This window comes from Delphinapterus leucas, chromosome 7 (genome assembly GCF_059928025.1).
Source record: "Delphinapterus leucas isolate spDelLeu-1000000601 "Yukka" chromosome 7, BTC_Dleu_Yukka2, whole genome shotgun sequence".
Taxonomy (NCBI): domain Eukaryota; kingdom Metazoa; phylum Chordata; class Mammalia; order Artiodactyla; family Monodontidae; genus Delphinapterus; species Delphinapterus leucas.
The window spans coordinates 97,134,938-97,150,717 of record NC_143135.1 but is presented as its reverse complement, the minus strand read 5'-3'; the positions used below and the strand labels follow the sequence as shown (position 1 = coordinate 97,150,717).

Below are 15,780 nucleotides of genomic sequence, written 5' to 3'. Positions count from 1 at the left end.
ACTGGAGCCTTGTAGTGATATTTTGAGGATTTAATATCTTGAACATAAATTTCCTAGTATGGTGTCTGGCACATCGCTGGAACTCGGGCGGGGGGGATGATTACAATACCAGGTTGTGGAAATGGGTAGATTTTTATGATCAGACTCTTGATTGTGGATTATTGGGAATTACTGGATCACTGGACAGAGGCAAGGCTGGGGCATCTCTCACTGAATTAATGGGACTATCCATGACAGAGGTCAAGGCAGGTCTCCCCTCTCCCAAAGCTCTATTAGGCAGAAGGCGCGAGCAGTCAGAGGGGGACGTTTCCATTATGTTTCTAGAAATACTGAGTCAGCGTAGTCCCCAGAGTCTAGTTCTTATTTCAATTTGATTTATCTCACAGGTGCAGTCTGGTGCAGCCCGTCAGCAACACACACACAGGCATGGATGTGGGAGAGCGAGGAGAGAGAGAGAGAGAGAGAGAGAGAGAGAGAGAGAGGGAGCGTGTGTGTGTGTGTGTCGGGGCAGATGCAAGGAATGAGCTTCAATTCTGTTAAATGGATGATACGCAAATATCTCCAAACGTGGTTCTGGGAGTCCCGTGGGACCTGTCTTCACTGTCACACAGTTTGTCAAATGTGAGTAAAGGGGCTGACAGATAATTGGTTCCTCCAATGCCAGGGTTTCTTCACCTCCACCAGGGTTTCCACACCCCCTATTGAACACTCCTTCAGTTTCTACTGATTTTCCTGGCAATATTCATTCTGCCCTCATACCCCTTGCCGCATGCCGTTAGGAATCAAGTGTATTTGGAAACTCCTGCCTCACCTTAAATAGCCAGGTCTCACTGTGAGGCCCAGGTGCCGGGCTCCTGTTCCCCAATCCAAGCCCTGGCTGGGATGCTCTCTTTAGGCCAGTGGTGCCCATCACCTTGAAGGGGAGAATGGTTGACAGCTATCCAAGTGAGCCTGGAGTGACTCTGGCATTTACGACCAGCTACCACCACAAGAAAGGTGTCAACTTAGGTTCACTTGTGACTCCCATCTTCCTTCTTCACCTGCCTTACGCAGGACAGGGAAGTTGGCAATTGGCTGCCTGTGTGGAGTGATGTGAAGGCTCTGAAGGTTTCTCCCCGCCTCAAAATACCTTCTTCACTAAATCTACAGTCTCCCATAGGATCCACTTCCTTGGTAAAGGCTTTGGTTAAAAAGTAAATGTCTAAGCATTAAGCTGTGTGTTTAGAATATCCCCCTTCCCCCCACCCAACCTAGCTAACTATTAATTCTTTAAGGCCACTGGGTGTGGCCTCGTCCAGCAAGCTTTATTTGAGCTGGCCAGGCTCACAGGTAATACTCTGTGCATACCTTCATCATTTTAACCCACTGATTTACAATCACCTGTTTGGGTTTGTCTGCCCTCCTAGTCTGACCTCCTCAGAGAACGGACTTTTTCATTGTTGCCCCTGACATGCAGCCCAGTAAGTGCTCAATTGATGTTGACCAGTGAATGCATGAAATTTGGAGAGGAGACCTCTCCCCGCCACTCCTGACCACTGTGAGAGCTAAGTCACTTTGCCGCTTCAGTTGTTTTCCCTCAACTGTAAAATGACGAGATTCAGTTAGATGCTCTCAAAGATCCCTCCAAATTCAATGATGTCATCAGCCATTCATATATTGGCACGAACTGGATTTTCAGTTTGAGGAGGCCCGTTGTCCATCCGAGGAGGTGGCCTGGATGCGGGACACAGGACAGCTCCTTCTGGGCAAGAGGGTGTGAGAGGACCAGACACTCATGAGCCAGGGGTGCTGCCCACCAGGGTGGGGTGGAGAGGACTAGGACAGCAGAGGGCACTGGAGGGACAAGCCAACTAGACAGGGACACTAGAACCCATGAAGAGGAAAGCCACCTGCTTCATGTGCCAGGAGAATCCATCCAGTCATTTACTACAGATTCATCCAATCCATAAAGTTGACAGAATTTAAGAGTTGAAAGGTCTTTGGAGATCCTTTAGTTTATCCCCAAGGGAGAAAGGTCTTGTCCAAGGTCACATGTGGTCAGTTAGTGGGACAGCCAAGAATAGCCCTTGCACCTGCCAATGCCAGCTTCTAATGCTGAAAAGTCCAGCAATTTTGCAGAGCGGACGGAATGTCATCTGACGGGACCCTTCCTCTGCCGGCCCTGGCTTCCCTCTCTCCATTTCACGCCCCTGCTCCAGCCATGGCAGGCACCGTGCTCTTTCTTTCTCAGGCCTACAATGCTTACCTCTGTCCACAAGTCACCCTCCCACGATCCTTTCTAACCTTCCCTCAATAAACCATTCAAAGGAAGCCATATCTGCAAACCTCTCTCCCAGTTCCCAAAAAAGCACTAAATGCTCCCTCCTCTGGGCTTCCACACCTTGCCTTTATAGAGCTCTTCAAGCCACATCCTACTGCTGCTTGCATTCCCAGCACACAGTAGACACGTGATAAACGTTTGCTGAATAAGTGGAGTTGACTTTAAGCATTTTCCATAGGTAAGTCGCTTAGTCATGACTAGCTAATTTTTTTTTTTGCGGTACGTGGGCCTCTCACTGCCGTGGCCTCTCCTGTTGCGGAGCACAGGCTCCGGACGTGCAGGCTCAGCGGCCATGGTTCACGGGCCCAGCCGCTCCGCGGCATGTGGGATCTTCCCGGACCGGGGCACAAACCCGCGTCCCCTGCGTCGGCAGGCGGACTCTCAACCACTGCGCCACCAGGGAAGCCCGCTAATCATTTTTAATCCCATAACTTGGGCCAAGGGACTCCCAACTGTCAGCCAGTTTCCCCAAATGCAAATTCAGAAAATAAGTTTCAGTCAATGCTTCCTGAATCTTTTTCCAATTCTCCCTGCCATTTCCCCTGAATACATCCCCCTCTACCAATAGCCTAGTTCAGACAACAGACACAAGAGGGTTGGCAGCCAGAGAGCACAATTCTGGAGTGATAGCTTCTCCTTAAGATGCTGTTGTACCCATGTACACCCAGGAGACATCCGTCACTGCCAGATATGCCACCTCTCCGGGTTTGCATTTGGTAGCAGGGGTACCTGGGAAGCTCAGACAGACACATGGGGAGCTTTCACTCCATTACTCTTTTCTTAGTTGCACTAAAAACATATTCATTCACCAAAGTGTACTGTATTATGCAGAGTGGTTCTCTTAAAAGGCACAATAAAGGTGAAATATGTAGATGGTCTTAATAATTTTACAATAAACTACACTTTAGAACCAATTGCTCTGGCACTGCAAAGTTGTCCGACTGATGGATTGTAGCTGTTGGCTAGCTGTGTGTGTGCGTGTGTGTAGGGGTATGTGTGTGTGTGTCTGTGTGTGTGGGGGGGTATGCTTTCAGTAAAAGACCGCAAGATATGAAAGACGCTCACGTACTGTGGGAACTGTAGTTCTAACTACAATTAGGCGAGAGACCAATTATGAAATGTTTCTGATAACAACTTTGGCGTTTTGGAAAGCTAGAGGCAGTAAACCAGGACACCAAGGTCTAAGCATGAACATACTCAACAGGGAAGTGGGAAAGAGGGGAGAAAAGGGAGTAATGTTTACCAGCAGCCCACTGAGGGTTAGAAACCTTCCATGTTCCTCACAAAATGATGTTATAGGAATTACCATCCCCATTTTACAAAAGGGAAAACTGAGACTCCAGTAGGTTAACGTACCATGTGTGCATCTCATGTATGGCAGGGCCCAGATTCAAACTCAAGTCCTCTCTGATCTGGGTTCCCGGCTGCCTCCTTTAAGCCATGTTTCCATCCTCTGTGTCAACACAGCCATGAGGCTCACCAAACCTCATGTGCCAAGTCATGGGGACAGCGGAGAGGACTAGATAATTTCATAATGACCTTGAAAACCTGAAGTAGAGGTTTTGTTTCAAAGACCCTTGGGTTCTGGCTCCATGAGTCTGGTGCCAGGTGCTGGCTTGAAGAGGCCACTTGACCCAGGCTGACCCAGGCATGGTGTGGCCAGTAAAGAAAGTATGATCAGTCTTGGTGCCAACCCTGGGCCTCAGGTTTTGACACCTCACTCACTCATCAGAACCCCCTGAAACCCTGTATCTTAGATCCTGAATGAAACCACCCTTCCCGGTCTTGCACATACTTAACTTCAAATCTGTCCAGCCCAGAATGGAGGAAGGGCATTCCAGACCGAGTAGTTACCACGTGGGCTATGAAAATGCCAAGGCATCCTCAGGAAAGGGGGGGCCGGGCCCAGCTCCTCCTGCCTAAGCTGTGGAACTTTACGCTCATGGGCTTAGTTGGGATGAGCTAATTCCTACTGGATGAAGGAGATGAGCCATCTCACCCGGCCACCCCTCCTAGTCCAAGAACTCTATCATGTCATGAACTTCTCCATTCATTGACTCAATAAATATCGATTGAGCACCTACTGTGTGCCAGTAGGTGACTGGGGTACAGTGATGGACAAGTGATGGTCTTGCCTTTACGAAGTTCAAAGTCTGGTGGAGAGGTCAGATATAGAAGGAGGAATTCCCATGAGATGGATGCTACAAAATACGGAAGACAAGGCGCTGTGAGAGCTTGTAACAGCAGACTCAACACAGCGGGTGTCAGGGGAAAGTTCTTTAGGAAGCGACATTTAAGGAAGACCTAAAAGATGAATAGGGTTGGTCCGTCAGGGGATCAGGAGAGCAGGACGGTGAGCATTCACGTTCTCTGGAATCATTTGTTTCTTCCCTCCCTGTCTGCCCCGGCTCCACTTTCTGTAATAATTTTAGCAACTTCAGTTACTTATGGCTAATCTCTCTGATCAACCTCTAGAAAAATAAACACAGGCTCAGTCTGCTTGACAATAACATGGACCCAGAGGAGAAAAATCGGCTGCATATATCCATTCTGCCCAAACAAGATAGAGACTAGGGCATGGAGGGGTTATTTCCACAAGATTCAGCAGGACCTGGCTACTCCTTGGGAATCCACGGAGCTGTTAGTTTCTACTGCTTCCAGGGCCCCATGGGCCCTCGATCCAATGGATCATCCTCCCCTCTCTCCAGGAAACATTCCCAACCGCAGGGTGCTATGAATTGTGATGCCCTCAACCATGTGTAGGATGAAATAAGTCCAGGGCTGGAAAGACCCTCAGAGACCACCTAATACAACATCATAATTTTCAGATGAAGAAGCTGAAGCCCAGCAAGGAGAAATGGCATGCCTAGATAAACGCAGTAGAGTGAGGTGGCTAAGAGCTAACTGCCTGGGTTTGTGATCTGGCTCTACTACCTTGTACAGAGTATCAAAACTTTATGAGCCTCAGCTTTCTCATCTCTAAAATGGGGATAAAATAGTGCTCTGCTCGAGTTGTTGTGTGAGGTTTAAACGAGAAAATAACTGAGAAGCACTTATTACAGAGACTTGCATGTAGAAGGTAGTCAATAAATATCAACTATCACTGTTACTATGTCACCCAGCTATTTAGTAGAAGGGCCATAACTAGAAGCCACAGCTGCTTCACTGCCCATCCTCTGCATGATGAGGCCTCCTGCTGATGTAACCCTTCTCCATGCAGGTGTAACCCTACAGGTGCTGGTGTAACCTTGTCCCATGCAGGTGTAACCCTACAGGTGCTGGTGTCACCCTGCCCCGTGCCTTCTGACACCCAGCCAGCACTTGGCCCCTTCTCTCTAGATTCCCCAAAGGAAAAAACTCTGAGATGCCGGTGCCTCTATACAAACAGCACTACCCTCCAGCGTGCTGGTGGTGGCATCAAGAGCATGGCGCTCTAGCCTTACCTGTGGCAGGAAAATGAAACGGTGGTCACCACATCCAGCGAGCCATGCTGCCTGCAATGTCGGTGGCAGCCCAGGTGGCCCACTGACCATACAGCTCCCTGCTTCCGGTGCCCACTTACTACCTTTCCTTGACATTTCATGATTCTGGCCCTGACCCTGAATCTCCACACTTCTCCCTGCCAAGGCAGCAGCTCCCTCCTTTGGCACAGGGCTCATCTGTGCTCGCTGACAATAGATTAGGGTGATTTTCTTTTCTTTATTAGGCAGTGACTACAAATCTCCCTGGGTTCATTAGTAGCTGGATAATTCTCCCAGATTTATTAGCTCAAATTGCGCTTCCTCCTTCACCTCTTCTCTTCAGATGACATCTCTGCTCTCTCAGCAGCCGACTGGGCTTTGCCCAAAGGCCCTTAATTCTTCACGTCCTTTATCCAAACTACCATCAGTCTTGCGGAACAATGGTTCCTGCAGCCAAACCCGGAGGCTGACTGGAGGACAGAGACTCCTTCCAGACTAAAGAGCGGAATGAGCACAGAGAATCTATACCTGTCCAGTGCAGTCCCCACCTGGAAGTGCCAGACAGGACCGTCAGGCCAGCGGCCCACCTGGGCAAGACCATTCGAGGTGCAGACCCTTTTAGTTATAAGGGAGCTGACGCCTTTATAATGAAGTGCTGATCTCCATGGATACAGTCAGTTAGCCTCTAAACAGACATGCCAGGGCTTGGGATGCTAATTGCTTTTCCAGCATACGCAAAAGAGACGTATGTGATCACTAATCATTTAATAATGTGGCAGATACGGGTAGCGGATCAGCACACTCATTTCCTCTTCTCCCTGGACACATGGTACGTGACGTTCCCCCATCTCACTTTCGGTAGGTGTGAGTATGTGGCTAAATTCTCGCCAGTGGGATTGTGAGGGGAAATACTGTGTGCCACTTCCAGGCCTGGCCCCCAAAGCCCTCCTGTGTCTGATCCTTTATGTTTTTCCCCATTCCTGGCCTCTCAGAGGACACATTAGAAGCTAGAAGAAGCCTGGGCCCCCAGATGACCTTCTGGAAGGCTGCCTGATGACCAGGAACACACTTGGGGGACTTCAGTTGAGTGAGAAATATACATCTACTGTGTGAAGCCGTGGGATTGGGGTTTATCTGTTAAAGCAGTTGGCATTGCCTACTGGATACAAAGTGTTATCCATCGCTATTTTTAAATTTTACCAACATCTCTTGAGATGGATATTATTATTCACATTTTACATATGAGGAAACTGAGGCCCCCAAGAGCATCAGGGCGCACAGCTAGGACGCTCCCGAACTGGGGATTTTCACCAGGTCTGATGGACTCAAGGACTGGTTTTTACACACCAGCTTCTTTCTCCCATTATAAAGCTTCTTAATCAGGACTCTCAACTTTAGCCATGTGGTCTTGCTTCTTTCAGTTGGAAAACTCCAAATAGAAATAAGAAACACATCTGAACACTTCATACCATTAAGATGGCTATTATCATAAAAACAAAAAATAACAGGTTTTGGTAGGATGTGGAGGAACTCAAACCCTCATACATGACTGGTGGGAATAAAAATGGTACGGCTAGAAAGGAGTTTGGCTGTTCCTAAAAAAGTAAACATAGAATTACCATATGATCCAGGGATTTCACTACTAGATATATACCCAAGAGGATTGAAAGCAGGACTCGATCAGGTATTTGTTCACCTATGTTCACTGCAGCACTATTCATAATAGCCAAAAGGAAGAAGCAGGGGGCTTCCCTGGTGGCGCAGTGGTTGAGAGTCCGCCTGCCGATGCAGGGGACGCGGGTTCGTGCCCCGGTCTGGGAAGATCCCACGTGCCGCGGAGTGGCTGGGCCCGTGAGCCATGGCCGCTGAGCCTGCGTGTCCGGAGCCTGTGCTCCGCAACGGGAGAGGCCACAACAGTGAGAGGCCCGCGTACCGCAAAAAAAAAAAAAAAAAAAAAAAAAAAAAAGAAGAAACATAAGTGTCCACATGATGGATGAAGGGATAAATAAAGTGTGGTATATACATAAAATGGATTATTATTCAGCCTGAAAAAGGAAGGAAATTCTGACACACAGAGATCCCTGAAGACATTATGCTAGGTGAAGTAAGGCAGGCACCAGAGGACAAATATTATAATTTCACTTACATGAAGCACTTAGAAGAGGCAAATTCATAGAGACAGAAAGCAGAATGGTGGCTGCCAGGGACCGGGAGGAGGAGGGATAGGGAGTTAGCGTTTAACGGGTATAAAGTTTCAGTTTGGGAGGATGAAAAATGTTCTAGAGATGGATGGTGGTGACGGTTGTACAACAATGTGAGTATACTTATTGCTACTGAATGAACTTTTTTAAATGGTAAATTTTATGTATATTTACCACTATAAAAAAAAGAGTTAAAAAAAGAATGAAGTTGTGATACATGCTATAACATGGATAAACCTAGAAAACATGCTGAGTGAAATAAGCCAGACGCAAAAGGACAAATATTACGTGATTCCACTATTATGAAATATCTAGGATAGGCAAATTCATAGAGTCAGAAAACAGATTAGGAGTTATCAGGGCTGGGGGGGGGGAAGGGGAATGGGGAATTACTGCTTAATAGTTAAAGAGCTGGGGCTTCTCTGGTGGCGCAGTGGTTGGGAATCCGCCTGCCAGTGCAGGAGACACGGGATCATGCCCCGGTCCAGGAAGATCCCACATGCCGCGGAGGGGCTAGGCCCGTGAGCCACAACTACTGAGCCTGCGCGTCTGGTGCTTGTGCTCCGCAACGGGAGAGGCCGCGACAGTGAGAGGCCCGTGCACCACTATGAAGGGTGGCCCCCGCTCGCCACAACTGGAGAAAGCCCTCGCACAGAAACGAAGACCCAACACAGCCAAAAACAAACAAATTAATTAATTAATTAAAAAAAATACCCTTCCTTATTTAAAAAAAAATATTTAAAGAGTTTCTGTTTGGGGTAATGAAAAAGTTTTAGAAATAGGTAGTGATGATGGTTGCACAACATTGTAAATGTAATTAATGCCACTTAATTGTAAACTTAAAAATGGTTAAAATGGCAAATCTTATGTTCCATATATTTTACCAGAATAAAAACGTTCAAAAAACAAAGAAAGCAACAAATCTGGATAAAGGCAGGAACCAGTTTTCAAGGTCACTCATGCATCTGTGTCCTTTGTGTCTTTGCAGAATAATTTTCTTGTTCACCTTGCTTTGTCCCTTATTTGGTCCATCTTACTTTGGCCTGGACTCTTGACCCCTTACCTTGGCCAACCACCAGGACCTGCCTCCTTCTCGTTCCTCTCCAGATCCCTGGCCAGGTGCATATCCAGGTTCTCAATTTACCATAAAAGCTCTCATGATTTGGACCCCAGGAGCTGACCCTCTGGCTGGGTTCCTGCCTTAGCCAGGTGCCTTCAGGTGACCCATTCCTACCTGTTCATCAGAGGTTTGTACCCCTGATGGGACTGACTCCTGACCCATCAGAACCAGAAGCAGGGACAAGAAGCTGTTTCACGGATCAAACCTCTGACACTAGTACAAACTACGTCAGATTCTATTTCAAAATAGAGATATAAGTAAAAGACCTGGGTATTTGTTTGCTGTTTGCTATGACTGTCTGCCCTCAGCGGCTACCAACTTCCTGTACGTGACTTCTTCCTTTGTTCTGCAGCGAGTCTGTCCCTGTTCCTGGGTCTCTGCCCTCTTGCTGAAGTGTCTCTCACATTTGTCACACACCTCACTGAGCCTGGGCTCCCACTGGCTCTTCCCTGGACCTGTGGAGTTCCTCCCCGGCTCTTCCCGTCATAGCTGCAGGATCCTCCCAGCCAGCCTCAGCTCTCGTGGCCCAACCTCTCCTTGCATCAGTCACCTCCGTCACTCAAAGCTCAAGGCTGGCACCCTTACTCTCCCTGCTGGCCAGACCCCGATAGAAAGAAACTGTGCTTTCTATAAGGTCAAAATGAATTGATGGTTTAGAAGTTTGATTCACGATGGCTATTTCTGTCCCAACTCTTGTGATGGATAATCAACTGATGGAGTCCAGAGCAGTCAAACAAACCCATTGATTACAGATGCCCTAAATCAATTGTAACACCTGGTGGGACAGAGGTATGAAGACCTGACCAACTACTCAGTAATTACTGATACCAGCAAACCCTACAATGGTTATGCACAATAACTGAACTACCTAGTTCTAGTCATTCTCTGGAAATCAATAAAATGGCATTTTAGGAGTCACTTTTACAGGCCATTAGAGGCTGGGCAGCAAAATAAATATCTCCTGCTCTTTTCAGTACATGGGAAGCACAAATAGGACTTTTTAAAATAATACCTTCTCTTTACTAAACTTGTACTGTGAGTCAGTTTCTGTGTGGGTATTATCTACTGAGGCAGGTGTTATTAGCGTCCAACAGCTGGTGAGGTCACTGAGGCTCAGAGAGATTAAGTAACTTGCACAGGATCACACAGCTGATCGCTAGTCAAACTGGAATTCTTAGTCATGTCTACGAATGCCAAAGCCCACACCTTTGTGCTAACTCTCAAAAAGCTAATCTGAGTGCCCACTGCATCACTGTGGCAGAATTCAGAGAGGTGAGACGTGATGGGGATCCTTGAGGAATTCAGAGAATAAATAAATAAAAATTAAAGTCTAGGTGGCATCTGTATTTGGGGAAAGGGACTGGAGAAGCACAGAGGCTCACTTATGAACCTCTACATAAAGCCCCTAATGCTCTGGCCCAAGACTCCAACAGCAACTGGGCAGAAAGAATGGACTTAAAAATAGTTTTTTTACTCCTCATAGGGTCTGTCCCTTCCAGAGAGCCAAGGCACTAATGAGAAGCATCCAGCATATTCTCTCACTGACTGATTTTTGCAACAGCTTTGCTTCTCTTTTCTTGGCTATTACTCAGCCATCATCATTCATGCAGTTACTTTTCTGATTTCCTCTTGCAAACTTACAAACCGTGTGAATCCTGTTAAGTCCAAGTTGAAAGAACTCTCTGACTGAGGCACGCTCCCAAAGCTCATCTCGTTCTGTGCCCACCCAAGAAGGACAAAAGCTCTTTGAAAGCTGAAAGTATCGGAGTGTTACAAAAGAAATACAGTGCCTTAGCATACGGTATTTGTTCTTCTCTTTCTGGCTTACTTCACTCCGTATGACAGGCTCTAGGTCCATCCATCTCACTACAAATAACTCAACTTCATTTATTTTTATGGCTGAGTAATATTCCATTGTATATATGTGCCACATCTTCTTTATCCATTCATCTGTCGATGGACACTTAGGTTGCTTCCATGTCCTGGCTATCGTAAATAGTGCTGCAATGAACACTGTGATACACGTAATTTTTGAATTATGGTTTTCTCAGGGTATATGCCTCTAGGGGGATTGCTGGGTCATATGGTAGTTCTATTTTTAGTTTTATAAGGAACCTCCATACTGTTCTCCACAGTGGTTGTATCAATTTACATTCCCACCAACAGTGCAGGAGGGTTCCCTTTCCACCACACTCTTTCCAGCATTTATTGTTTCTAGAATTTTTGATAATGGCCATTCTGACCAGTGTGAGGTGATACCTCATTGTAGTTTTGATTTGCATTTCTCTAATGGTTAGTGATGTTGAGCATCTCTTCATGTGCCTCTTGGCCACTGTAACGGGATCTAAAAAAAATGGTACTGATGAACCTAGTGGCAGGGCAGGACATAGACATAGAGCATGGACTTGAGGACACGGGGTGGGAGGGGGAAGCTGGGGTGAAGTGAGAGTAGCATCGACATATATACACTACCGAATGTAAAATAGCTAGTGGGAAGCAGCTGCATAGCACAGGGAGGTCAGCTTGGTGCTTTGCGATGACCTAGAGGGGTGGGATGGGGAGGGTGGGAGGGAGACACAAGACGGAGGGGATATGGGGATATATGTACGCATACGGCTGATTCACTTTGTTGTACAACCAAAACTAACACGGTATTGTGAAGCAATTATACTCCAATAAAGATCTGTTAAAAAAAATGCAATGCCTTCAAAACATATAGTACTTGGCAATTTATAATGCAGTTTTCTTTATCCTCACAACAACCCCGTAAGATTTTATTATCCCCACTTTACAAAGGAGAAAGCTGGGGCTCAGAGAGTCAACGTGACTCCCCCAAAGTCACACAGTGAGTATAAGGCAGGGTGGGGACTTGACCCAGGTCCCCTGACTTCACAGGCCAGTGCTTTCTCCACAAGACATCACAATCATCACCATGTTTGAGAAGGCGGAGTGGTGGGTTGCAGCGTGGGTGACGCTTTCTTAAACATCTCCAGGCCAAGCAACCGCGCATTATTCTCATTACCGTCCTGGGAACTTATCTTCCAAAAGACTAGCCTCCTTCAATCTGCAAAGACACCCCCGCGACTCCTTGCTGCCCCGCTCCTTCCTCCTCTGCTGCCCTGGCTAACTGACATGGGGGGTGTCCCTGGCAGGTGGGCACAAGGCAGGTGGCCCCTGGCTTGCCTTTTCCCCCTCCTCCCCTCTACTTCCCAGGCTCCCCAAATGGAACACAATTGGAGTTTCATCTCTCTCTATTCTTTTGCTAATTTGCTGGGCTCCCCCAGATGCCTCCTTACATTAGGCAAATGCTTTTGCATTGCTCTGGGAATAGTCTAATCCTTTTCCACCCTTTTCCATGTTAATGCTGTGATTTACAAGAGCAGTGTTAGATAGGAAAAAATAAATAAATAAGCAAACAAAGAAGTTCCTTGTGCTTTACATTTTGAGGGGTAGTGACTGGGAGGGGGCGTGAGGGGGACATCTGGGGCTCTAGCAATGGACTATTTCTGGATCAGGGTGCTGCTGACACAGGTGTGCTCACCTGGAGAACGTTCATTCAGCTGTGCACATATGATTTGTGTGGCCTTCTATATGTATGCTAGACCTCAGTGGAAAAATTCCAACAATGGAACAGGCAGGTTTGTGGTGGGGCAAGCCTGCCGTGGAGGGAGTCCCTACACCAGAAAAGCAGCTATACTGGATTCTTCGAGGGGCCTTTCAACCCTGAGAGCAAAGGCCTGTAGGATGCTGCAGGGGGAACAATTCCATAGCAGCCCAAAGAAAGGGCTGCTCACGACACTACAGCTGGACAAGAACAGGGACCACAGAATCCCAGCTCGTCTCTTTGGGCAGGCATCTCCTCAGCCTCTCAGGACATTTCAGGAGACCTGGCCCCTAAATCCCGGAAGGGACACTGCACAATCACCTAGGTTACCCTACCACCTGTGTTGGCCAAGAAAGGCTTAACTTCTAGGTAACCTTTTCCATTTTAAGATTCAAGAGTCATAATGGTGAGGTTGAATTCTGCTCCCCAAGCACAGCAAGGATCTTGCATTGATACCTGCCTTACATCTTTTAAGTAGGTTACTTTCATGAATGGCTACAAATGAATAATAATTAACTGGCACACCCATTCCTGGCGCAGTCCATACGTTTGAAGTCACTCAAATCTCCAGGTATGTGAATAAGCTGTTGCTCACCCCCGAATGTTCTTTCCTTCTTTGTTTGTCTAGGAAAAAGCCTACCTGTCTTTCAGGGTGTAGCTTAAAGGCCCCTTCTTCTATGAAGCATTTCCTGCCCGCTGCAGGTAAAGCAAGTGACCCCTGCTCTAGAGTCTAAAGCATTTTGTGTACACGTCTCACAGAATTTGCCACTATGCAATAGGACAGGTACCTTGCAATAGGTTTTTCCTGGGCCGGCTTGGTTTCTTATTCCCATTGTAATCCCGAATGCCTGGCCCGGCTCCTGTTACATCAAAGCACGTCTGGATGAAGGGGCTACTTAAATGATCTGGATACCTCGTGCATTTATAAAATAAATAAAGGCATAAAATAATTAAACCTCTTCTCTGAATGACTGTTTATAACAGCTCTATCTGTAATAGCCAAAAAACTGGAAACTATGTCTCTCCATAGGTGGATAGTTAAGGAAACTGGTACATCCACACCCAAGAAATATGACTTGGCAATAATAAAGGGCAAACTATTGATTTATGTAACACCTTTGATGGATCTTGAGGGCAGTACTTTGAGTGAAAAAATTTAACCTCAAAGGTCATTTACTCATGACTCCATTTATATAAAATTAGAAAATTTAGAAATAGAGAACAGGGTAGCAGTTGTTAGAGGTTAGAGATGGTGGGAAGAAGGGAAGTGGGTGTGACTATAAAATGGTAGCTTGAGGGAGATCTTTGTGGTAATGAGATTTTGTATCCTGATTGCAGTAGGAGTTACACACATCTACACAAGTCTTAATAGCTTTGATATTTTGATATCCTGGTTTTGATATTTACTGTAATAATGTAAGATGTAACCATTAGAGAAAAATGGGTTAAAGGTACATGGTACCTCTCTGTATTATCTTTGCAGCTTCCTGTGAATCTATAGTAATCTCAAAACAAAAAGTTATAATTTTTTAAACCTGTTCTCTGAGGTTCTTTCTACTCTCTAACTGAGTGTGTCTATACTTCACACCAACCTTTCACATCTCTTAATGTTTTACAATTTCAAAATACGCGCAGATTAAATTACATCATTTCGAAATGACGGCAACTCCATAACGTAGCTGTCCTTATGCCCATTTTACAGATAGGGAAAACAAGGCTCAGTGCTTGTTGAAGGGTACACAGATGGTACATGGCAAAAATAGTGCTCCAACCTGACTCAGTAAAATATCTACAGAATTGTCTTCTCAGCTGCGAAACAAGGGGATTTGGCAAAAATGGCCTCTGGACGTGTATCCAGTTATAACACCTTTGTACATAGGACTCGATACATCTTGTGCTCTAGCTTTCCTACTTCTGAGCCAGCCAGCATAAGGGTCTGGCAGTGTAGAGACTGGACTGCAGGCCAGTAACTGGACCTATAGAGGAGAGCATCCATCAGAGGGCTCAGTGCTATGTTGCTGGTGGCATCTGAATGGAGGCATTAGAGTCCCCAGATTTCCATTCTCTCCAGGCTAAGAATTGTTGGGATGAGAATCCCAGTGGCTCCTGGGTTTCCATGTTTCTCAGATGCCTTGCCTCTCTGGCTGGCTTCTGCTCCTCTGTTCCATTTCCCTACTTCCCATCTCCCGGGCTTCATTCCGTCACACCCCACTGACCCTAATTAATGATACTCTCTATGCCAAGGAGGTGAGCTGTGAAAATGTCTTACCAGATTAGTGAAGATGTATGTGTAATAGGCTGACACCATCCCTAGTTCCGCTGCCTGCAAAGGGAAGAGAAGGAGATTAGAGAGGAAAATAAAAACCCGCTCGAAGTGCGTGAGCAGGGAGGGCTCCAAGTGTCCGCCCTTGGTCTGGCCCACTACCCTTCAGCACCAGCCGAGTAGAACATCTTGATGGATTGTTTCTTACATTGCCCTCGGCCTCGGAGGACGGGGCACAGGAACCCTGGCCTCTAGAGTAAGGTCCCTCCCCCTCCCCCCCACACCCCACCCCTGCAGTGACACTCCTAGTAGCTGATATTCTCAGGTAAAACACATTCCCACGGATATAACTGGGTATTCTGGAAACCAAAGTGACTTTACGGGAAATGAAACAAATAATAAAACAGACTATAATAATCATCCCCACAACCATTAACAATACCAAAGGCTAACCCTCACTCAGTGTTCAGTCTGCACTAGAAAGCATTTCACTTGGGTTCACCTGATGAGGTAGGCACTATTACTCCTTCACCACCCCCACTGACAGCTGAGCGCTGACCGCTGAAGCACCAAGGGCTGTGCAGCTTGTCCAGAAGATCACGCGTCTCATAAATGGAAATGTCTCATACTCCCCTTGGAGGGCTATGATACTGATGGAACTACTGACGCACTTCTCTTAGGGGCCGAGGCATAGGTAGCAGAGAGTCCGCGGGTTGCAGGCAATTCCCAAACTAACTCCACCCCTAGCGGGATGAGAGTGAGTGAGGCTCGTAAGGGTATTCTTGAATCTGCAGTAATGTTGGAAACAGGT

At 46.7% G+C, this 15,780-nt stretch overlaps 1 protein-coding gene across 1 annotated transcript in view; it reads right to left on the bottom strand.

The window, feature by feature from the left end:
* Nucleotides 1-15,780, bottom strand: part of GRIK4 (glutamate ionotropic receptor kainate type subunit 4) — a 327,108-nt gene that overhangs the window by 126,049 nt on the left and 185,279 nt on the right. The window contains exon 6 of the mRNA XM_089915709.1: nucleotides 14,976-15,029. Within this exon, the coding sequence (XP_089771835.1) occupies nucleotides 14,976-15,029 (54 nt within the window). The remainder of the gene's footprint in view (nucleotides 1-14,975; nucleotides 15,030-15,780) is intronic.